The 20,883-nt window shown below is 35.7% G+C and overlaps 1 protein-coding gene across 2 annotated transcripts in view; it reads right to left on the minus strand.

The window, feature by feature from the left end:
* SLC25A13 (solute carrier family 25 member 13) overlaps nt 1-20,883 on the minus strand; it is a 99,018-nt gene that overhangs the window by 20,888 nt on the left and 57,247 nt on the right. For both annotated transcript variants that reach the window (XM_066553579.1, XM_066553573.1), the window contains 7 exons: nt 19,805-19,943; nt 18,882-18,975; nt 18,625-18,709; nt 16,422-16,506; nt 15,808-15,966; nt 9,086-9,138; nt 8,136-8,216 (listed from right to left, as the gene is read on the minus strand). In XM_066553579.1, coding sequence (XP_066409676.1) covers nt 8,136-8,216; nt 9,086-9,138; nt 15,808-15,966; nt 16,422-16,506; nt 18,625-18,709; nt 18,882-18,975; nt 19,805-19,943 — 696 coding nt within the window. The remainder of the gene's footprint in view (nt 1-8,135; nt 8,217-9,085; nt 9,139-15,807; nt 15,967-16,421; nt 16,507-18,624; nt 18,710-18,881; nt 18,976-19,804; nt 19,944-20,883) is intronic.

Genomic DNA, 20,883 nt, shown 5'->3' on the forward strand with positions numbered 1-20,883 from the left:
GAAATAAAGCCTACTCTGTAATTAAAAAAAAATAAATTGGTTTAGTAACAAGCATTTAACAGTATTTCAGTTTAAGAAGTCAAAATGTTTTCTATTTCTTTGTGTTCAAATCGCTCAGAAATAAATTTGCTGGAAAATAAACAGTTTTTCACCCCCTCATTACACTGAGAGAAGAAATTCCTGTTCTTTTTAATACAACTGCTTTTTGTGTCCTTATGAGATTAACTAAGAAATGAGCACACCAGACACAACTCTCCTCGGGCTTTCACATCTCCATTTGAGAGCTTTGTGTATGTTCTGAAGAGAATACAGCTTGCAATTAAAGAAGGAAATTCTGTGTTTTCCATTCCAGAAGAAAGTACTAGATTCTTTTTCCTTTCAGTGCTACTGACCATCAAATGTTCTTGCTCCTCTAATTAACCTTATTATCTATTTCAAATTGTAGCTCCCCTTCCTGCTCTCAGTAACAGCTTTTAGGGTCAGCCTAGATCTTTCTTCTGCATCCCATCCAACTTATCATATATCCCCTTTTATGGTTTCATAGATGAAGAAAGGATTACTACAGCTATTACAGTGTTAATGTTTTTCAACAATATCACCCAGGGATAGCAATTATGGCAATTAATGGCAATCATAAAAATACATAAGCAATATATTATACAATTACCAAAAATCAACCTCTGCAAAAGAAATTGTCCACAATGTCTTGGTTACTTGTTTAATCTACAAAAGACAAGGAGGTGTAAATTCCAAGATTTTTAGTCAACTATTTATCATATTCAGTCCTACTGCATATCATACTCTGTCCCAAGCCCTTACTCCTTTTAAGTTTCCAGATGCAGCTTGTTTTCCTGTGCATTTCATAGCATCCATTAATCCTAATTAAAGTCAAGGTTCCTAAATTACAGACACTAAATAAAGATTGCTCATTGTCATAAAAAAATTAAATTAAAAATGTACCAATGATTTCAAGAATGGAAGAATTACCATCCTCATTGTACAATAAAGGGCAACTAAGGCACAGAACTGTTCAATGATTTACCACAAAACCACATACCAACTCTACAACAGAACAAAGCTTAGAAGCCAGATTTACTCCAGTGCTTCAAACTACCTCTAGAAGTTTTTGTGTTTGTATGGCAGTAGGTCCCCAAGAGCATTAGATGAATTATGCCAAACTGCTGTAGAGGGGATTTCCCTAGGGACTCTCCTGTTACCAGAAAAGCTGCCAAGTAAAAGACAGCAGTCCAAAATGACTGTTTTTCTTACAGATCTCAAAGGTGACCACCATAATTTTGTGGTACTGTATGTCAGGAACCAAGCACACTGGGTTCTCAAAAGCTTGGTTCTGTGCTACCTTTTCATTCCATAAAGCCAGGCCTCAAAAATCTAGACAAGCCATCTCATACTATTTTGTGTTCTCTCATTTGTGGTCCTATCTACACAGCATTCTGATAATGCTCTTTAGCAATGGGAGTTCATATAGTAAATACCTTTTCTTCAGATCACAAGATTTCCTGAGCCCTCAATCATCTGCTTTTCACTACCCTGATCAGCCTATCACAGAAACAGCTTTCATGCTGCTCAGGCAGAATTCTGTTTTTCTCTAGCTAATCTTTCTTGTCTTCTGAGGACAGCCTTCCCTTGGTCTGGCTGAGGTTTTACTTTGTGCAGCTCAAACAATGAACACTGCTAGAATCACAGTCTTGTTAATGTCCAAATGTACATAAAATGTAAAGCAAGCTCTGTCAAATCCTCACATAAAAGTGCTCATAAATAGAATTGCAATTAGTCTGAACAGAAGTACATTCCTGCTACTGCATTGGATTTCCAAGACTCAGATACACGTTGTGAGGAGTGTCCTACAATAGAATATTAATGACCTGGCTAAACAGAAACAAACAGGAGTATGGTTTGTTTATAAGCACGGACCAAGTCTGCAATGGGAAAAAAAAAATTAAAATTGTGGATATTTTCCACGTTATAGGTAATTCACTTCTCAGAAGCCTAGCCAAAAAATCAAAGTGGAGCCTACTTGATTGGCATTATAAAAGCAATTAACTTACAGACCTGTCAAATCTGTTAATGTTTGGCTCTGTCTGCTCTACTTGTCTATTTTGACTAGCTGTAGAATCATTTAATGATTTACAGACCTTTCAAGTCCTAAGGCATGGTAGCTGTATTAAAACTGTGACCCATTATTTCTTGGTCACATCATAAATTACTGTGACATCATAAATATCTTCCTTTTTCTCACAGAAAGCTAGATTTAATTCCTGATTTGAGTTTGAGCCTTTCTTTTTGGATTTGGGGTTTTTTTTGAACCTTCACTGGTAAACACTGTAATATTTTACTGCCAGTAAAAGAAGAAGTAAAAGGAGAAAGGGACATGTAATAAAATATAATTGTCAAAACAAATCCATGTGTTAAACCACAGTGTGCATTCATGTAAAACTTTGCAGTCATTATTTCTAATGTAACAGGAGAAAAAAAAATAATAAGATTCATATTGAATTAATATTAAGTAAGTTTGTTGGGAAAAAATGGACTTATTAAGCATTCAAAATTGTTTGGTTCTGGAACCAGAAAACTATCAACCTACACCTAGACATCCCTCCTTGTTTTACAGTTTGAAAAAAGTTTGAAAAATTTTCTGTCTCTCTCTTTTTCAGGCAGAAAGGAAATGAAAAGAAAGAAGAGAGGGAAAGCAAAATGGGAAAGTATCTCTTATTTGTTATGGAAAAATACTTTTTGTGAAAAAAAGTTTAAAGTAGATTAACTAATGCAAAAGGAAAATTCAAAACTAAAAGAAATCAAGTTCTGCAAAATTCATTACTGATTTAGGGAAAGACCAGTTTAAGTAGGTATGACTGGATGAAAATTTCAGCAAACTGTTGTTTTAAAAACATCCAAACCTGCAAGGAAATATGGGGTGAGGCCAAAGAGAAGCAGGAACTTTACATCAGCAACTTTCCCAGCCTTTGGTACAACTTCTTGGAAAAGGCTATCATGTTACTATGTGTTGCCTTCCCAAACCTCATCATAAGGCTTAAGTCTAAAATTAGATGAAAATTTATCAATTTTTAAAGAGTAGAGTCAATTAAAGACTCTACTCTCATTTAAAACAGAGCAGTGCTGAAAAGAGTGAGTTTGCAAATGTGAAATAAAATTTAAGTCCAGATCTAGCTGGGGTTTTTTAACCAAAAATTTATGATTAGTTTAAATGATTTTCAGCATGCTGAAAATAACCACAATTACAGTGGTTCAGAGAACACTACTACACTTTAAAAACACCTAATTAATTATAGTATATTCCGTTACATTACATTAATTATGTTAAACAGAATTTAAATCTAAATAATTTATTGAACAACATCAATTTTATGCACGAAAAACAGCTTTAAATTTAATCAAGGGAAAAAAGCATGTATTAGGAGATTCTGAAGTTTTCCTTAAAGCAGATGTGAAAGTTGGATATCCACAAGCAGGTAGAACTCTCCTTGAAAGTAATGGATGTCCAGCCACAGGGAGAACAGACCTCTGAGAAGAAATCTGCTAAGCATTCAAGAGACACAAGCCTTTTGCTGTCAAAGGTCATAAGAGCAGTCATCAAGATGACCATCTTCATTTATCTAGCTCAATAAACTAGACCAAAACTTTTCTGTGTGACAGCAATTGTTTGCTTCTTTCTTTTTTCCCAGATATACATGCAGGTATTTTTTTCCCTGGCATATATACTGTACAGTTTAACTTTACCCATAGCTCAGCTTTCCTTGCCAAATATAGTTGAATGTAAACATATTTAGGTTTCATAATAATGAAACCAAGAATGGCACCTTCAGTCTCCTTTAGTCCACAACTTCCAAATGTCTGAATTTTTCAAAGTAAGAGATCTAAATGTGGGAATTGCAGTTTATACACCCTCTGTCTCCACTGCAATGCCACAAAGAAAATGTAGCTCAGACGTGGACTTATCTTTATTACTCTCTGAAACATAAAATAAATGTTTTAAGTAGCTTAATAAAACTATTTGCACTGGATCTGTTATTTGGCACAATTCACATGGAATTTCACATCACATTCCTGTATAAAAATTAATTCTGGGCAAGATTTTGCACTCGATGTTAACCATATCTAATTTTTATGTTCCATAGCAGAGCTGAGGCTGCCCGAGCAGGTTCGATGCATTTTAACTTTATTTTGATTCTTATAAAGTCTCTCGAAATATGCCCAAAATTGCCTTGACAATTTAAACAAAATCAGATCTGTATGGGATCTGTAGTTGTACTGTGCTACATGATTTAAGCTGGCTAATAGTGAGCACATACTGAGCAGCTGGGAAGGAAAAGACTGTGCTCAGAAGGAGAGGGGAGAGCAGAAGGAAAGGTTAATAAAGCAAAATGTAGTTTTCTTTTCTTGCTGAAAATTACGCCCCTATTTACCGACATCATTGTGTTAATATATGCAGACAAGGCAACGTACATTATATAGCAATTCCTTTAGTCATGCTATAATCCTTCTTCTGTTTTTCTTTGTATTCTTTTATGCTTTATATCCCTCTTTATTTTGCATATTTGCATCTCCTTCCCAGTTACACAAACGTAAATTTTTCATTAAATGTTGAACTGCTTTATTTAAGGTACTGAGCAAAACGACTGTCTCACCTAAAAAGTTACAATTAAAGGTAATGTCTCAAAAGCCCAAATATAGTATTTATGACACCTTTACAAAGAGAGTTTTCCATGTGTTAATATAACTCAAAAAAGTAAGAATATATACTGTTATATTAAAAAAATCAGGTTACTTTCAACAGATGCTTGTAAGCGAATTAAGATTAAAAAACCAAGCAGCTAAACTTGATATGACTTAAAATTATTTTTTATTTAAAAGATAAAATTATAAAATTATTTTTTATTTGAAATATAAAATCAAGTAAAAGGCCATGAAATAAAGCTTCCAGAAATTTCAATATTATTGCCACTATAAAAAAAAAATTATAGTATAATACTTACAGGTTACACATCCTTTTATTAAGAAATTCCGAAGGTAAGTTATAGCATTAGCAGAAATCAAACCCAGCATATATGTGTCCATTTTAATTCAATAAGGTTAAGTCAGCTTTGTGGTTTAGATGCTCAGCAGATCTTAGCTCTACAGCATCATTACACCATGCCTTGAAACTGAAGATTTTCACTAGACTCATAATGATAAGGGTTATGTAGGATTTGCATGAGTGATGAGAGTCCAAAATGCACAGCAGAGATCAGAGATCATGGTGGGTGTCAGGCATTGTGCAAATCTGAAAGCTACATGCATTTTTATGGGTAACAAATACTATAGTCATTAGGAAAATTTCTTACAAACGAAGGAGATGGAAATCTTGTGTTAGTAATTTACATAACAGCCTTCCTTAAGTATAAAGGTTGTACTTTTAATTGTATTCTTGGGGGTCTCAAAAAAAAATCTCAACCAACCTATCGCTTTCATCTTCACGTAATAAAAAGCTATGAAATAGGCTGTTAACTGAATTAAGTGTCACAAGGTCATGAAATAAAAGATCTATTTTCTTCTTTTCTTCTTTCTTTTTTTTTAGGAGAGAAAACAGTTTACAAAACAGAAAAAGACTTGTTCAATGAAACAATCAGCTTTAGTTACAAGTGCAAAAGTCAGCCATGTGTACTAATTCACAGTAATTATGATGCAAAGTGAACTCCTTGGAGACTTAAAAGTCAATGCCTGGCAATGGTTGGGCAAACAGCAGAGTGGAGCTACTCAGGTGATACTGACCCCTTCAAAGCCCTTTGTGTAACTGAACAACCCAACCTATCCAAATATCTGCTTGTCCTCCCTTTCCTAGGTATTATTACTATACCATATTCACAGGGCTGCTATTTAAAACATTACAAACTAGCATGCATCCCAGCACTCAGCTCTTGCATAAGCAATGAATACACTCCAAGAAAACAGAAGCACTGAAGAAGAAAAATTTAAATCTGTGTTTGTAACACAATCCCAGCTGAGAATTAGACGTAGAACGTGGAAAGGTGATAGGGCAGAAGTCTTAGAAAATTAATCTTAGTTGTCTTCCCCTTTTTAGACTTTAACACATCATGCCCTCCTGTCTTCTTGCCTCCCACATAAGCAATTACTACATTGTGAAATGAGGTAAAAATCCAAGAGTGACAATTTTCGAGCATTCAGCACTGTCCGTGCTGCTTCCACAATGAAATCACAGGTTTCACGATGGCTTAAACGGGGACTAAAAGTTGGACCAATACAATTTTGAAAACTAGAGGAAAAAGCATGTTTTTGGCATCTCATATTTAACACATATATTTACACCATGACAGAAAAATTCACCCCAAAAACCCTAGGAACCACTGATAATGAGAGGCTCTGTTACTAGTCTGAATTGGGTTTAAAATTACAAAAGAACCCAAAGACCACCTGCAGAAGAGACAAGTTGCAACCCATCTACCTGGCACCAAACTATGCCCTTAAGGAGCACTGCAGTTAAAAGAAAACTCAGGGCATTCTGCCACTGCACGTCTACTGCTACACCTTCATGCAGCATCTCACTGTTAATAAAAATTTAGGACAAACCAACATTTACAGTACATTTAAAATACATCTCAAACCACCTATCTCTTAAAGCAGATCCTTAGTTTACAATGAACTGCTGGCAAAAAGCTTGCTGCAGCATTCTCATGAATGACAGGTCTCTGTAAAGAGTGCTTTTTGTACTGCATTAAAAAATTCACAGTAGTCTGTAAAATAAAAACTCTAGATCAAATGACATTTTAAATGAAAATTTTGCAGAATTCTCTATGGCTGCTATGTTCATGAGACTTTTTATTAGCGTAAGGGGCAAATACTTTTTACTCTGCAAGCGCTTTATTGCATTTTCCCTTCATTTACAGCATGCTTTTTATTTAGGGCTTTAGAGACCCACATTCTTCTCTCCCTCCCCTTCTTTTTTTCTTCCCTGAATGCTCCTAAAGTTACAGAACAAGGGGATCCTACCTGGCAGTCTACAACAGGTCAGTGATCAAACAGAAGGAGCAGTGAGACAGCAGCCAAATCCTGCCCCATCTCCTGAGAATTACAGAAAGCCAGGGCTTCTCAGCCTGCAATGCAAGCGAGGCACTGCACCCTGAGGCTCAGATAATCGTAGTTCACTTTCTGCAAGCACACACAGCACAAATCTCTGCACCTACTGAGGTTAAGATGCAAGCATTTTTATTTAAGTTGCTGCTCACTGTAGTTTTTGACACAGGTAGAAGCTGCTTGAAAACGTGACCTCATCTGTCTTATGACAGCAGAAACAAAGATAGATTAAAAATACACCAACATTGCTCTGCCCCAGTGATCAAAGCTGTTTTAAATAAACAGCGCTCTTTATCTGCAAAATGCACTGGTCTTTGAACAACTATTCATTTTACCTAAAGTATTTACATTTGCTTGAACAAATCAATACACCAGATACAGTAAGCTGTAATATGAACAGACAGAACTAGACCAAGTAGTGAAGTATTATCATTTACGCGGTAATGCGCCAGTTGTTCATTAAGATACTACTTTGTGCACGGAAAACACTCTTAAAATCTTAGTGGGTTTTAAATACAGCCTACATTCAGGAATGCATTATGCTCTGAGTTAACATTACACAGCCTACGTCTGCTACGAACTCAAAGAAGCATGAGCAGTCTTTGCCATTTCAAAAAGCCAGTACCACTGCAAAAAGTGAAAATTAGTGGGTGCAATAACACATCAGGAAAGAAGTGACGTGGTAGAGTGGGTGCCACAAAGTAGTAACTAATTATTAACTTCTGGAAAGGTTAGCATGAATCCTCTTTAGGCCATAAGCTACAGCCAACATGAATAAAGACACATTCTTGATTAAGGAAACAAACTCTAAGCTGTGAGAATTAGAGAGCGCAGTTAAAAGGCACGATGCACAGGAACATTTACCCTTTCATCAAGAACAGCTGGCCTATCTAGGAAAGAACTGAGATGCTCTAGCAGAGTCTGCTCTTGAACCGGATCTGTGGTTAAACAGAAGCCTTAGTCCACACAATTAATCTTATGAACTGCACTTTCATGAATGTCATATGAAGGAAATTAAAGATACTTACACAGCCACCAGCAAGAATTTCTGCAGCCAGTGGGACAGATCCATCTTTAGCCCTGAACTTATCTCTCACAAAATCATTAACCTTAAAAGACAAACATTTATGAAAGCTGATAAATTAAAAGGTCAGAGAAAACACTCATCAGCTGCAAATTCTGTGCAAATGAAAATGTAAATATATCTACTAAGCTACCAAACTACAAGATACCAAAGAAATCAAAGTCTTAGATTTTATATTAAATATTCTAAAGCTATGTTCTTCCTTCTAACAAGAATTTGCAGTATAATTCAAATACTTATTATTCAAAAGATAAAGATAATTGCTAATAATGTAATTTTTAATATCAGAAAATGATAAAATACATTAATATTTTAGAGGTGTCAAATTAATAAAAAATTAAAATTAACACAATGGCAAAAAGCATTATGTGCCTTTTTTTTAAAATGCATACTGCTCGCTTTGATGAATACTGTCTTATCAGTGAATAAACAATATATTATGATTGGATTATAATAAGAAATCCTTAAGTGCCTTACAAACACTTAAGAAATAACAAAATTACAGAAGTACACAAACAAGTTCCTGTCTTACCAACATGCTCATATTATCTATCTCCTATTGCACTGGAATCATGTATACAGTAACCACGTGGAGATACAAAAACAAAAGCCCTCCAAAAAGTAACTACTCTGATATGCTAAGAAGTGAAACCAAAGGCCTATGCTACTTGCAAACAAGCAGGTGAGCTGAACAAGTTGAATGAGCTTGTTCTATTTTGGAGTGAGTCCAAATGTAAGTTTTCAGTAAGATTCTTAAAATTTACATGTACACCTCTGGATGAGACTTGTATACCACCTGTACTGTTCACAAGTCAGATATTAACAGTTGTTAATTTTAATTTGCTGCATTTTACAATGTGGAAAAATGTGAAAAAAATCCATTTACAAACTTACAGTAAGTTTTATGGCCTTCTCTGGTGCTACTCCTAATAGCTGTGGTAACAGACCTGTAACATAGAAACAGAGAATTCAAGGCATTGAGTAACTTGGTATTAAATAAACAAATCAACAAATGTATGTAGAGACCAGCACCTAGAAACAGGAGATTTTTACAGCAATTTTGTGCTATTATATATAATGAGAGTACTTAAAACATTCAATTTTGAGAACAAACTTTGTGCTACCACTTCAAGTGCTACCACTGTCTATATGTATTTGTTTCTTTTTCTTTTTAATTCATGCTAGCTCATTTTATGTTTAAACACTACTATAGATTTGCCAAATATGTTTCAGTAATGTCCTAAGCTGACTTTTATTTTCTGCATCTTCACACAAAAATCAAGACCTTCTAATTAATTTTGTGAGATACACAATGAATCCACTTCAGAAGTCAAAACCTCAGTACCTTTTCCCAGCAAAAACAATGGCATTAGATGGCAGGACTGAAGGGGATAGGAATCAAAATAATGCAAAACATTCAAACATGTATGACTGCATTCTTGAGCTCTTTGCCCAGCTAAATCATCAGCTCTTAAAACAAAGGAAGTTATGTTGCTTTCTACCCAGGTATAGAATTTTATTTTGTTAAAAATGATGTGTTACAGAACTGGAAGTGTGAATTTCTGACTGTCAGCTTCACTTGTTTGAAGTGAATGGTCGATATTTTGTAAACATTTGAATGACACAGCCTAAAAATAGGCAAAGCTTACCAACAAAGCCTGAAGCTAGAATGATGTTGCAAGCATTCATCAGCATAATGAAATTAGGACACCATTCAAAAATGTGAGAAAATCACCCCAGCTAGAGCTCCTGGTGCAGAACTCTTTGTTTTAGCAGCTCAGGCAGCATATTTGGGTGCTTTCTACAAAGCCTGACATTTTCACCTCTCCATGGTTTTATTTTGTTGAAAAGAAACCCCAAAAACAATTAAGTTTCCACCTCTAAAAGTTAACCTGCTAAAAAGCATTTTCTTAAAGAACCAGAAGTCAGAATAACACAGAGAAAAATGCACATGATCTGATTCAGTATATTCTTCAATCCTGCTACCATCCATCAGCTTTACTAGTTCCTACTGATTCTCTTAATAAGAAATTGGCATTGAAGAAAAGCATAATTTGGTTTGTGGTAGCAGGAGACCCAACCATATTCATACACTGATGTCTTTATACTGATGTACATATACATGTAACATTTACCCAAGATAACTATGCTGCATTATGATCATGACTGAATATTCAAATTTAAAAATACAGTAGCACTAAGTTCATATACAGTTGCTCAAAACCAAAAGAGATTCTACAGAGTAAGTCAAATTTTAGAATCTGAGTTTCATAAAAAGTGTTACTTGTATAGCTGATGTGAAACCAGACCTCAATGAAAAACCATTAAGCCATTCTGAATTATGTAATTAAATATTACATTATCTGCAGCACTATGAGGGAAACACAATAATATAAAATGAACAGGATTTTTTCATTACAAAATTATCTTTGTAATTGCTATAATATTTACAACTTGCTACAGGACATGTGTGGCTTTATATAAACATTATGGCTTTTATATAAACATTGTAGCTTCAGAGATTAAAAAAATGTTCCATATACTTAAAATGCACATCTTAAGCCTAATCCAGAAAAATTAAGCAGGTCTGATATAGCAGATACAATTCCAAATACAAAGGTCATTAATTTTAAAATCACATATACATATATTATTACACCCAAGCTATATATACCATGACTTTCAAGTCATATTTTATGAAATAAATCACAGAAAAAGACATTCTAAAATATCAAGATAGGAATAGTATAAAAGTAGTCCAGTTGATGATCTGCATAAACCTCCAATCTTAGAACCAACATTAGCAGGACAGATCAAATCCATTTTCCCTGAACTGGTCTGAAGATGGCCTTTTAACCATTTTTCAGCTCCCAAAATTTTGCATTTGAAAGTCATAAGAAAAAGATGTTTATCTTGGCACCAGTTATTTTTTTTCCATCTGGTTTATTCCTTTTGTACTCAAATTTGAATGGGACTGTTACAACTCAAAGCTTTCCATAAAACTTAGAGGTAGATAAGAGAAAGATTAAACAGAATAGGCAGCAGCTTAAAAAAAACCCAACACCAGAAAAACCCAGCTGAACAACCAAAACCTAGAACATTTTTCTCTTTTCCTGCCTCTACTTCACACATGATTTTATAGTATAAAAGTGCTTTGAAAGTTTAATTACAGATAATGCTGTATATATCTACTGCACTATAGCAGACAGTGTTCTATGAAAGGTAGCATGAATTTTAAGACCAGGTTTTATAGCCATACCAGGTACAGCTAGGCCTACTGTCTCCAGCATCTTAGGAAGGCAGAGGGACCCTTCATTTGATCTCATACATATCTCAAAGTAGTACCTGTGCATTCTATATACCATGACCATTAAAATTAAATTTTCTTTTCTTTATTGTTTTGATGAGAGCCCTGAAACACTGTCGAAAAATTTCCAAACATGATAAAGATGCTAAGTTTTGAAAGAAAGAAAGCACATCAAAGGCCCCATATGAAAATGTCATATTTCTGTTGGGGTTATCTTGACATGGTGGGAATTTCTTAGTGTTACTATGCATTAGCAGATCAGCAATATGACATATACACAGATGGGGAACAGGCTTAGAAATGTCTGACAGTGCCTTAAAAATGCATGCCTTTTATAACATCAGAGCAGAATATCTTGCACATAGGCAGCTTGCTAGTACAGTACATAGTAAACACATTACTCAGGGCTTTTTTATATCCAAGGCTTTTTAGCAGCAATTACAATGTACCACTCTGTATCTGACACACTGTCTAGTGGGACTCTCAGGGAAAGGGAAGGTGTGTGCAAGACAGAGCACCAAAAGCTGCATTCGTTTTGTGACACCCTACAAGTTATTTTCTGAAAGCAGTCTAAATACATTGGGAATACACCCCCAACAGCTCGTCCAGCCCAGCTGTACTGACAGCACTGAGAAACAAAAATCTTACTGGGCCAAAGTATTTTTCTAGATGTCTAACAGGGAAGTTTCAGTTTCACACCATGTAACAGATGTGATTTTCCTTTCACATTAAGAAAAAACAGTGACTGAAGGTTTTATTGCTCAGTCTAGATAAAATATTTGAAACCATTAGGGCATCTCATAGGAAGGTAGTAATGGAATACTGCCACATTTTTCCCTTACAGGATTCACACAATAAACTAGACAATTAATCACCAGTTGCCATTCAAATATAGCTCCCTCAAACTGGAAATGGGGTATTTCCTGAAAATTTTGTACTTTGACAGAAACTGGGGTACAAGTAGGCTTGTAGTTCCCATCTATATGTATGGTATTCCATTGTATAATTTGGAAGGAAAGCTTCTGCCACAGTCTTTTTGCATCATTAGCATGGGAGTCCCTCAGTAATGATGAAGCTGGATGATGAACAAATCATTAAAATCTAAATTAGATGGCATTTGGAGTCACTGCAGGGCTAGAAGCACCATCAATAGAAATAAAACTAACAAACAAGCTCCTGAACAGCTAATGACCACAGATGACAGTGTCTTCAATAGCATTCCCTCTCTTTTCCATCCTCCAGGCAAAGTGGCATTAACAGCATGGCTACCAAACATTTACCTAAACTACATTTTATCTCTGGTACTTAAATTTCCCATGAAACTATGATCAAGTATGTGTGAAATAATCTCTATAGGATGCTCTGCTTAAGTCTGTGAAGCATTCTGTGACTCATCAGGTGGACTTCTGATTAAAATTCTATTATGACATGTAGGTGATCTCATCAGTTGGAAGAGACCTTGACAAATCACAGTTTTCAAAATTTTCTTAAATTTGCATGTATGAAAATAGCTGTGAGTTCCTAAATATGCATTTCAGGTATAAATGTAGACACAACAGTAAATTACAGGTATATGAGATGAGCATTCTTTTCAGCCATGCTGAGAGACAGATGAAAAATTTTATCTCAGATATAAAGTCTTTAAAAAATGCTAACTACACAGCATTCATATAGTGCATATTATAAAGACTCTGCAGAGGTTTATATCATGCTTGTTTTTGTTGGTTAGTTGTTTTTTTTTTTTAACCCAAGTGTCTTCTCAGTGGAAACATTGATTACACTTAGAACCAAACAGACATCAAACCAAATTTAGAGCTCTCTATATATCCACAAGATGGTGTAATTTATCCTTATCTGAGATGGTGGTTTAAAACCAAGTTTGGAAAAAAACAGTGGTACAAAAAAGAAAAATCAGTTCACTTTGTTGGATGGAAATATGAGCCTTTTATTAAGAAAATATGAAAATCTAAACTCTAAATGAGTTTAGAGTGGGGCTTATAATTTCTGCTTGCCTTCTTGAAGTGCATCATGACAAAGAAACCACTGCTCTAAATGTTTCTAGTACAATTTTTAAAAAGCTTTTGCATCTATTCAGCCAAGAAGAAGTCCCCTGTGATTACTCCCTTCTTCAGTGGCGACAAAACCACCCACATTGACTTAACCCTGAAGAAATCAGGTGAAAAAAGAACTGCAGTGATGGATGAGTGGCAAAAAGTAATGTACTCTGTAGTGTGTCCTACCTAGGGTAAAATTCAAGACTAGAATAAAATGACTCTTGCTAAATGTTTACTGGATTACATTGGGTAATTACACTCATCTATAAAATGCTCCTTTCAAATCTTCCTTCCTCTCAAGCTTAACTGGAAGCTTACTTCTGCACTCAGCTCCTTAACTTTCTTCAACATCTCCTGAGAGAGTAAGCAACAGTCTGAATTTACAGAGCTGCACAGAAGGAGATCCAGATTTTTAAGCAGTTTTTTCTATTTGCCTCTTTAAAAAGAGCTAAGTCAGGGTGCTCTTTAAGGAGAGAATTTGTAGAACAGCAGGTCTCAATTTGCCTCTAAAATGATGGTATTTGACTATATATGCCAGAAATTAGATTATTAGCCTGGACTTAGAAGTTCAGCTCCACCAAACTGAGATTTCACTATTCAGTACTCCTTGGAAAACTGGAAAGTAGGAAAGATGATGGGGAATGGATGAACAACCAATACTGATGAAGTTTCCTAAGGTTCCCTAAACCTGGCAATGAAAAAAATAATTTCAAACTCAGGACAAGCAAATGAAGTTAAGAACATGTATTTATGACATTTCTGAGTTTTTATCTATTTTTTTTTCCCGGTGAAAAAAATCACTGTCCTTAGAATTTCAATAAGACAGAAGAAGGCAATAGTAGAATTCTGCATATTTATTCTTTCAGGATGCTGGAAGAAGCAGACAAAAATTTGCAAAGAATACATGTGGTTCTTTAGGTATTAACTGTGACTTTTGAAAGATTCTGATTACTATAAATCCTTACAAAATAGAGACCATGTCAGTACTCTTTATTAAATTATTATGTCTACTCCAAAAATGGCCTCAAACTCAGTCAGTAATAAGAGAGCCTTCCCATCTCCAATTGTGCTGAAATAATTACAGAGTCTGTATTTTGCAGAGGAGCTACTTAGCCACTCAGGTCATATGTTATAGTGTGCACATCTATCACACCACCTAGTTTTAATGTTGTTTCCCATATTGTTTTATGAATTGTTACTTTTTTTTAAGGTGCACACAGCTTTCCAGTTCATAACAATATGTTACTAAAATCCTCTGTTCTTCATTCCTTACTCAGCTGCCTTTAACAAATAATTTCTTTCATTACAATATTCTTATTTCACAAGTGAAAAGAAGTTTCTAAGCAAGCTAGCTAAAAATGAAGTCAGTAATGCAAGTTTCAAATTCTCCCCTATGAATATGGCAGAGGGGCATAAAAGATTTCAATAATTGTGACATCAGAAATATAATTTACTTTAACTCTGTGACAGAGAAGAACTGGAATCTCATGCTGAGGTTCCTGATTCTTTATGACTCCTCCTGAATTACTTGAACTGATACCACTGATGCCACAAGTGGGACAAGGACAGAACAAAAAAAAAAAAAAAGCCACCATTTAATGTCAGGCACTTATCTAAGATATCCAAAGTGAGTATGATTTACATCCTGAACATGGTCAATGGATTTCGGAGCTTTCTCCACTGGCTATAAAGGCATGTTGGAATGGATAACTTTGCAACTTAAGTGTATTGGTTACATATATAAAGATTGGTGGGCTGAAACCCAATGAATCACTCTGGCTGACCCCACAGTGACAACCCAAGAAAAGGTATACATAAAACTTGATAAAGATTACTATTTCCAAACATTACTGAAGCAAATGCAACTGGTTTGCAGAGACCTTTTTGTCTCAAAAGAAACACAACAAAAAGTACTGCAAAGAAAAAAAACCCACAGATGATCTAATTTCTTACCAAACAGGACAAAACACTCTAGGCACTAAGCACTGCTAAGGAAATTAGAACTTTACTAACAATATATTTTTGCTGTAGGAAATTGCTAATGTTCCCCTATGGCAGATGAGGAGAGAAAGGACAGATAGGTCCTACAGCAACATTCTCATTACAGTGAAGTTTTAATTACCGAGAAGTTTGCAAATCCTTCCCCTGTAACACAGAAGCAAAACTGAAGTCTGAACTAGAAAGACTTAAAAATCCAGTCACATAAAACTCTTAAAACTATCTTATCATTAGTATATAACACCTTTTAAACTTACCTCGATAAAGCCCAAAGAAGCCTTCATAACGCAGCACTTTCTTGAAGCAATCAAAGCTGTTTTTATACATGAGTTCTCCCACAAAAGAGCCTGTAGAACGCTGGTTTTGCATGCGAGTTTTCACTAAATCAATTGGGTAGACTGCAGTGGCTCCAACAGCTGCAAATAAAATTCAAGATATAAGAAAACATGACTTTGCATTTGCACTGTTTGACTGCAACTGTCATCTTTCACATTTACATCTAACATATCAGGTTGTTTTTTTTCTTCATGATATATTCTAGATACATTAAACTACCTCACACAGTTTTAACCAAATACACTTTCCAGTCCTACCTCATTATTAATTTCATTTTCCTGAAATTTGTCTGGGGACAAATCAGATAGCAACACCACCTGGAAACTCCAACAGCTCATAAATTCCAAAATTCTTGTAGACATGATCCTTTCCCCTTCAATCTTAGAGTCATCCCACCCCTTAGACACAGCTCCAAGGGAAAGTCTGAGAAGCCTTTAACACTTAAATGAGAGGCAGAAGGAGAAGAAGGGCAAAAGAAAAGAAGAAAAAACCCAAACAGTGAAGATGAATATTCTTTTGCTCAGCCATGACTAACCTCCAGCAACTGAACCAAGGGCAAACCTGTACGCTGATTCTGCAATCTGGATGAGAACAGGTCGAGACACATCGCCTGAAGCTTTCTGTCAAGGCAGGATTTAAAACACAAAGAAAGACAAGAAAAATAATCAAAACATCTCATTTCCCAAGAGAACATTTCATGATCAGACAGATATAAGTATATGGATACCTGGAAAAAATTCCACAATACACTAGAGATTTTGTTCTCAATTATTATTTCTTTTCCACTGATTTCTAAGTGTCATATAAGGCAGCCTCTTCAGACTGCAATAGGAAAGAAAATAGATACTACAACAAAATTATACAACTCTAAAATAAATGGTCTAAATGTGGTCTAAATGAGGGCTTACATATTGCCTCTTCAGTCATTAATCTTCTACAGCTAAAAGCAACTCCAGCTTGGAATTTCTTTCTACTGTCGCCAAAACCAGGTACATCTATTACTTCCCACCTACCAAAACAAGTATGCAGGCATTCACACAGATTAGCTGAAGGAAAATAAGGTGCCATGAAGCATCCCCACAATTTCATTTTGCTCACAGTCTATGAGTGCTAGATTCAACTCAATGAAAAATAAATTTCAGAAGCGTTCCAGATTTAAAATCGCTATCTAATGAAAGACAATAATAAAGAAAACAAAAGTTCTGCAAGGGCATTAAATCTTTCATACTTACTAGCACTTTTTGCAATATGTTCTTTTTAGGGTACTATAAGTAAAGCAACAAAATAAAAATATGGACACATTTTCCTGTGTTTACATTTTAGTTAATTCCAATATAGGTGGAGATGACCAGAAATAAATTAAAGATATCAGTGTAGCTGAAAATCTTTTCCGTCTCAGCATCAGGCAGCTGACATTAAAAAGGAATTGGGTGGAAAAAAATGAAAAGGTGGGATGCATACACAGAAGAAATGGAAAGATTTAAGGATCATTGTTCATTGTCCTCGCCTCTTAGAACAATATAAATCATGGTACCAGAGACAGTGGCCCCAAAGGAAAAGTGAAGAAGCTGCCACTTTCATCACACATTTTTCTCTACCTTTTACTGCCACCTATTGTAACTTATGTTACTTGATATTCAGCCCAATGCAAATGCTTTTAACTCCTTTAGTAGTCTTCTAGGAATAGATGGTGAGTTTTTGGGAGCCAACTCACTTGAATTCAGCCCAGCATCATCACCATTTAGTCAGTGCTTGAATAAACAGAAAACCACCATCCCAGATACTGTCTTGGAGAGGTGGTGGGGGTGTTCACATGTAGGGGAGGCAGGAGAAGAAAAACGAGAAGAAAAAGAGACTCATGTGTACACACACACACACAGAGGCCTGGCTTATGGCCTGGTAGTCCTAAAAATGTAGCCTGGATCAACTCATTGTGGTCAAACTGGCGTCTCCGCACAGACTCAGAGCAGGAAAAAAGAAAACCAACAAAAAACCCTTAGTCTCACAAGACACAAAGTTAAGACTGCCTTAAAATAGAGACAAACAGGAGGGTTAGTTTAAAATCTATCTGTATAGAAACTTGTATCAATGAAAATACAAAATATGATAATACGAAAACTAAAAGATAAGTGGTTTGACATTTAAAAAAACTCCTATTTCCTTTTGCCTCAAAATCAAAAAAAAGTCCATTTGTGGTTATACCACTGAAAGTAAATATCCTTTAGGTTTTGGACATACTTTTACTGAAACTGTGATATTAGTCTATACATAAGCTCTCCTATTTTGATATTCAGCAGAGCATAAAGCAAAGCAGAGAACACTGAAGCCAGGAACATGCATATATGTTCAGAATAAGGGCTGCCATTTCATAGGCTAGATGCTGAATTTTAATTTTTTTCTCTTTTCCTCATTAAAAAGAACACAGAGTAACAGAATCACAAAACATAAACACCTTAATGAAGCATGCATCTAATATTTACTGACTGGCTAGATGACACTGCTATACATATTATCTTTCCAAAGTAAATTACATTTGACCGGTTAAAATGGAGCCCAAGAGGAAGGGGCACAAAGAAGAGATGGAGAGAACATAACACCAGTTAAAAAATGTCACTCCTCACAGTCATTACAGAACACAAGAGAAAAGCAACTTAGATGACAACAACAGGAAGAGGTTGGCTGTCTATTTACCTAGCACTGGAAACAAATGACAGCATCCTGCTGGCTTCTGTTCTTACCTGCCTCTGAGCCTCAGCCAGGTTGTAGGGCAACGTCCCTTCCTCCAGAGGAGCAATTCTCTCAATGTCAGCTAACGTCATGCGCCTGCGGAAATTAATTCACATTAGTGTTTATTTAGAGGTTGCTTTTCAGATCACTAAAAGTTACCGGCACGTGGGCCACTACACTACACTCTCCTGTTCCCCAACATCACCTCCCACTCCTTCCAAAAAGAAGAGAAGAGGAAAGAGAGGAGGATAGATAATTCTCCACTTACCCCCGCGGCTCATAAAGATCTGCTAACTGAAACAAGATGTCAACTTCCATGGGTGTAACCTGACCAAATTTCTGGGCTGCCAGAACAAACTCCTCTGCAAGAGAATAAAAATACAGAAAATTAAATGAAATCAAACCAGAAGAAATAGTCCAGAGCACCCCAAAGTTGCACTATATTTTAGTATAAAGTAGAAGACGCTGGTTGGGGAGGGTGAAAGGGGAGTAAGTTACCCAGTATAGAAGTGCTCCTGTCACTACATAAATGTGTGCTTCAAATGGTCTGTCCTTCATGCAAGTAAGTACAACTCTCTGGTCTTAAAGCTTAGTACTACCAGCAGGATTTAGGATATTTGACATACGGTATCAATCAGCTTCAGGTCAGAGGGAAAAATATAAAATAAAAAGCAAACAAAGAAAAACCCCCAAAACAGGAGTCAAGAGATGTGGAACTTTTCATGCATAGTCCCAGGAGGCCACATTAATGAAACTCTGGTGTTGCACAGGGAATTCTCTATAAAAGTGGTTAGATATAGCAGATAACATCTTGTTCCAAGCTTGTAGATCAGCTTACTGTGCCGCCAATACAAGTTTATGGAATTCTTCAACTACCCTTGAAGGTCACTTTAATAGGCTGCCAATTTGGCAGGAGTCCTAGGAAGTTTTTTAAACTTTTAAATATCTTTACATACTTTCCTCACCCTGCCCCCACCACCAGTTTACTAGGACCTTTTTCTGATTGAAACAAAATGAAAAAGCTGGAGGGTGCACTCTGACAGGACTGTACAAAACTGAGTGGCAAACCAAGGAATGGTAACAAGGCAGGCTTCCCCCCCTACCCCCACTGATTTAAAAGCATACAGATGAGGTCTTTCCCTCCATTCAAGTACCCAAGGAAACTTCCAGACTGCAAATATTTCTACCAACCTTTAGTGACTTCCACATCTTTTCTATTTCCAGCCAGAGTACTGTAGATCTTTCTAATGAGCTCCATGTTGTTAAGGAGAGAATTAAATCCATTAAAATAGGAAAAGCTGACCTGATGGGAAGTGGTACCTCCAGCAGCCTAGAGACAGTAAAAGAGGAAAAGAGAACAGAGAATGTTACAAGACTAAAAAAACCTTGAAATAAAAGTTTTCAAACAATGTTTTTTTACAAGAGTGACAGCAGCACAGGCTAGCTTTTTCAAAAAATCTTCAAAATAAAGAACTTTAAACGATGAAAGATTCTTATGTTACTGAAACTAATCATGACCAGAATATAAAACTCTCCCCACCCTACAAACCTAAACAAATACATATGCAGGATTATAACAACATAACCAGTAGTAATTTACAAAGTTCAAGTTTCAGTCCTGCTTCAGTTGGAAATGTTTCATAAGTTGGCTTATTTCTAGTAATGAGGAAATCTACTTCTACATGTAAAGCATATTACTATATAGAAAATTTCAACAAAACCAAAACATATTCTGAAAAAGGTCAATTGAAACCTTTAAATTCACAGGCATTTCAAGTCATGGAAAACCAGCAGTAAGCTCTCAGGCTTATATCAGGCAGTCAAACATAATGGGAACAATAAGGTTCGAACAGTTACTCATTTTCAAATGAGAACTGAGACTAAACCTTTGTCTTTAAGTGGTGATGGGTCTGCACACAGAAAAAAAATTGGATCAATTCACTATTTAAATTATAAGATCAATGATCAAGCAAATTTCTGAAAAAAATATGCATAAGCTTACCAAATTTTAACTGACCTTGAGGGATAATCAAAAATCATACCTGATGTTTTATGACAGAGCATATGACACAGGAAAGCTGGTAACAAGACTGTGAGGGAGCCATGGAAGAAAGTACCAAGTCTCACTGTCAGTTTCTATGTTTTCTGGCTATGCTTTTTGCTGCATGCATCTTCTAATATTCTGGTCAGAGTTTGCACTACTCATCACAATTGCAAGTGAAGTGATGAAATCTCTTCCTTACAAGTCAAAGCAGAACAGACCTGTAAGC

The sequence above is a fragment of the Molothrus aeneus genome, chromosome 1, assembly GCF_037042795.1.
Source record: "Molothrus aeneus isolate 106 chromosome 1, BPBGC_Maene_1.0, whole genome shotgun sequence".
NCBI lineage: Eukaryota > Metazoa > Chordata > Aves > Passeriformes > Icteridae > Molothrus > Molothrus aeneus.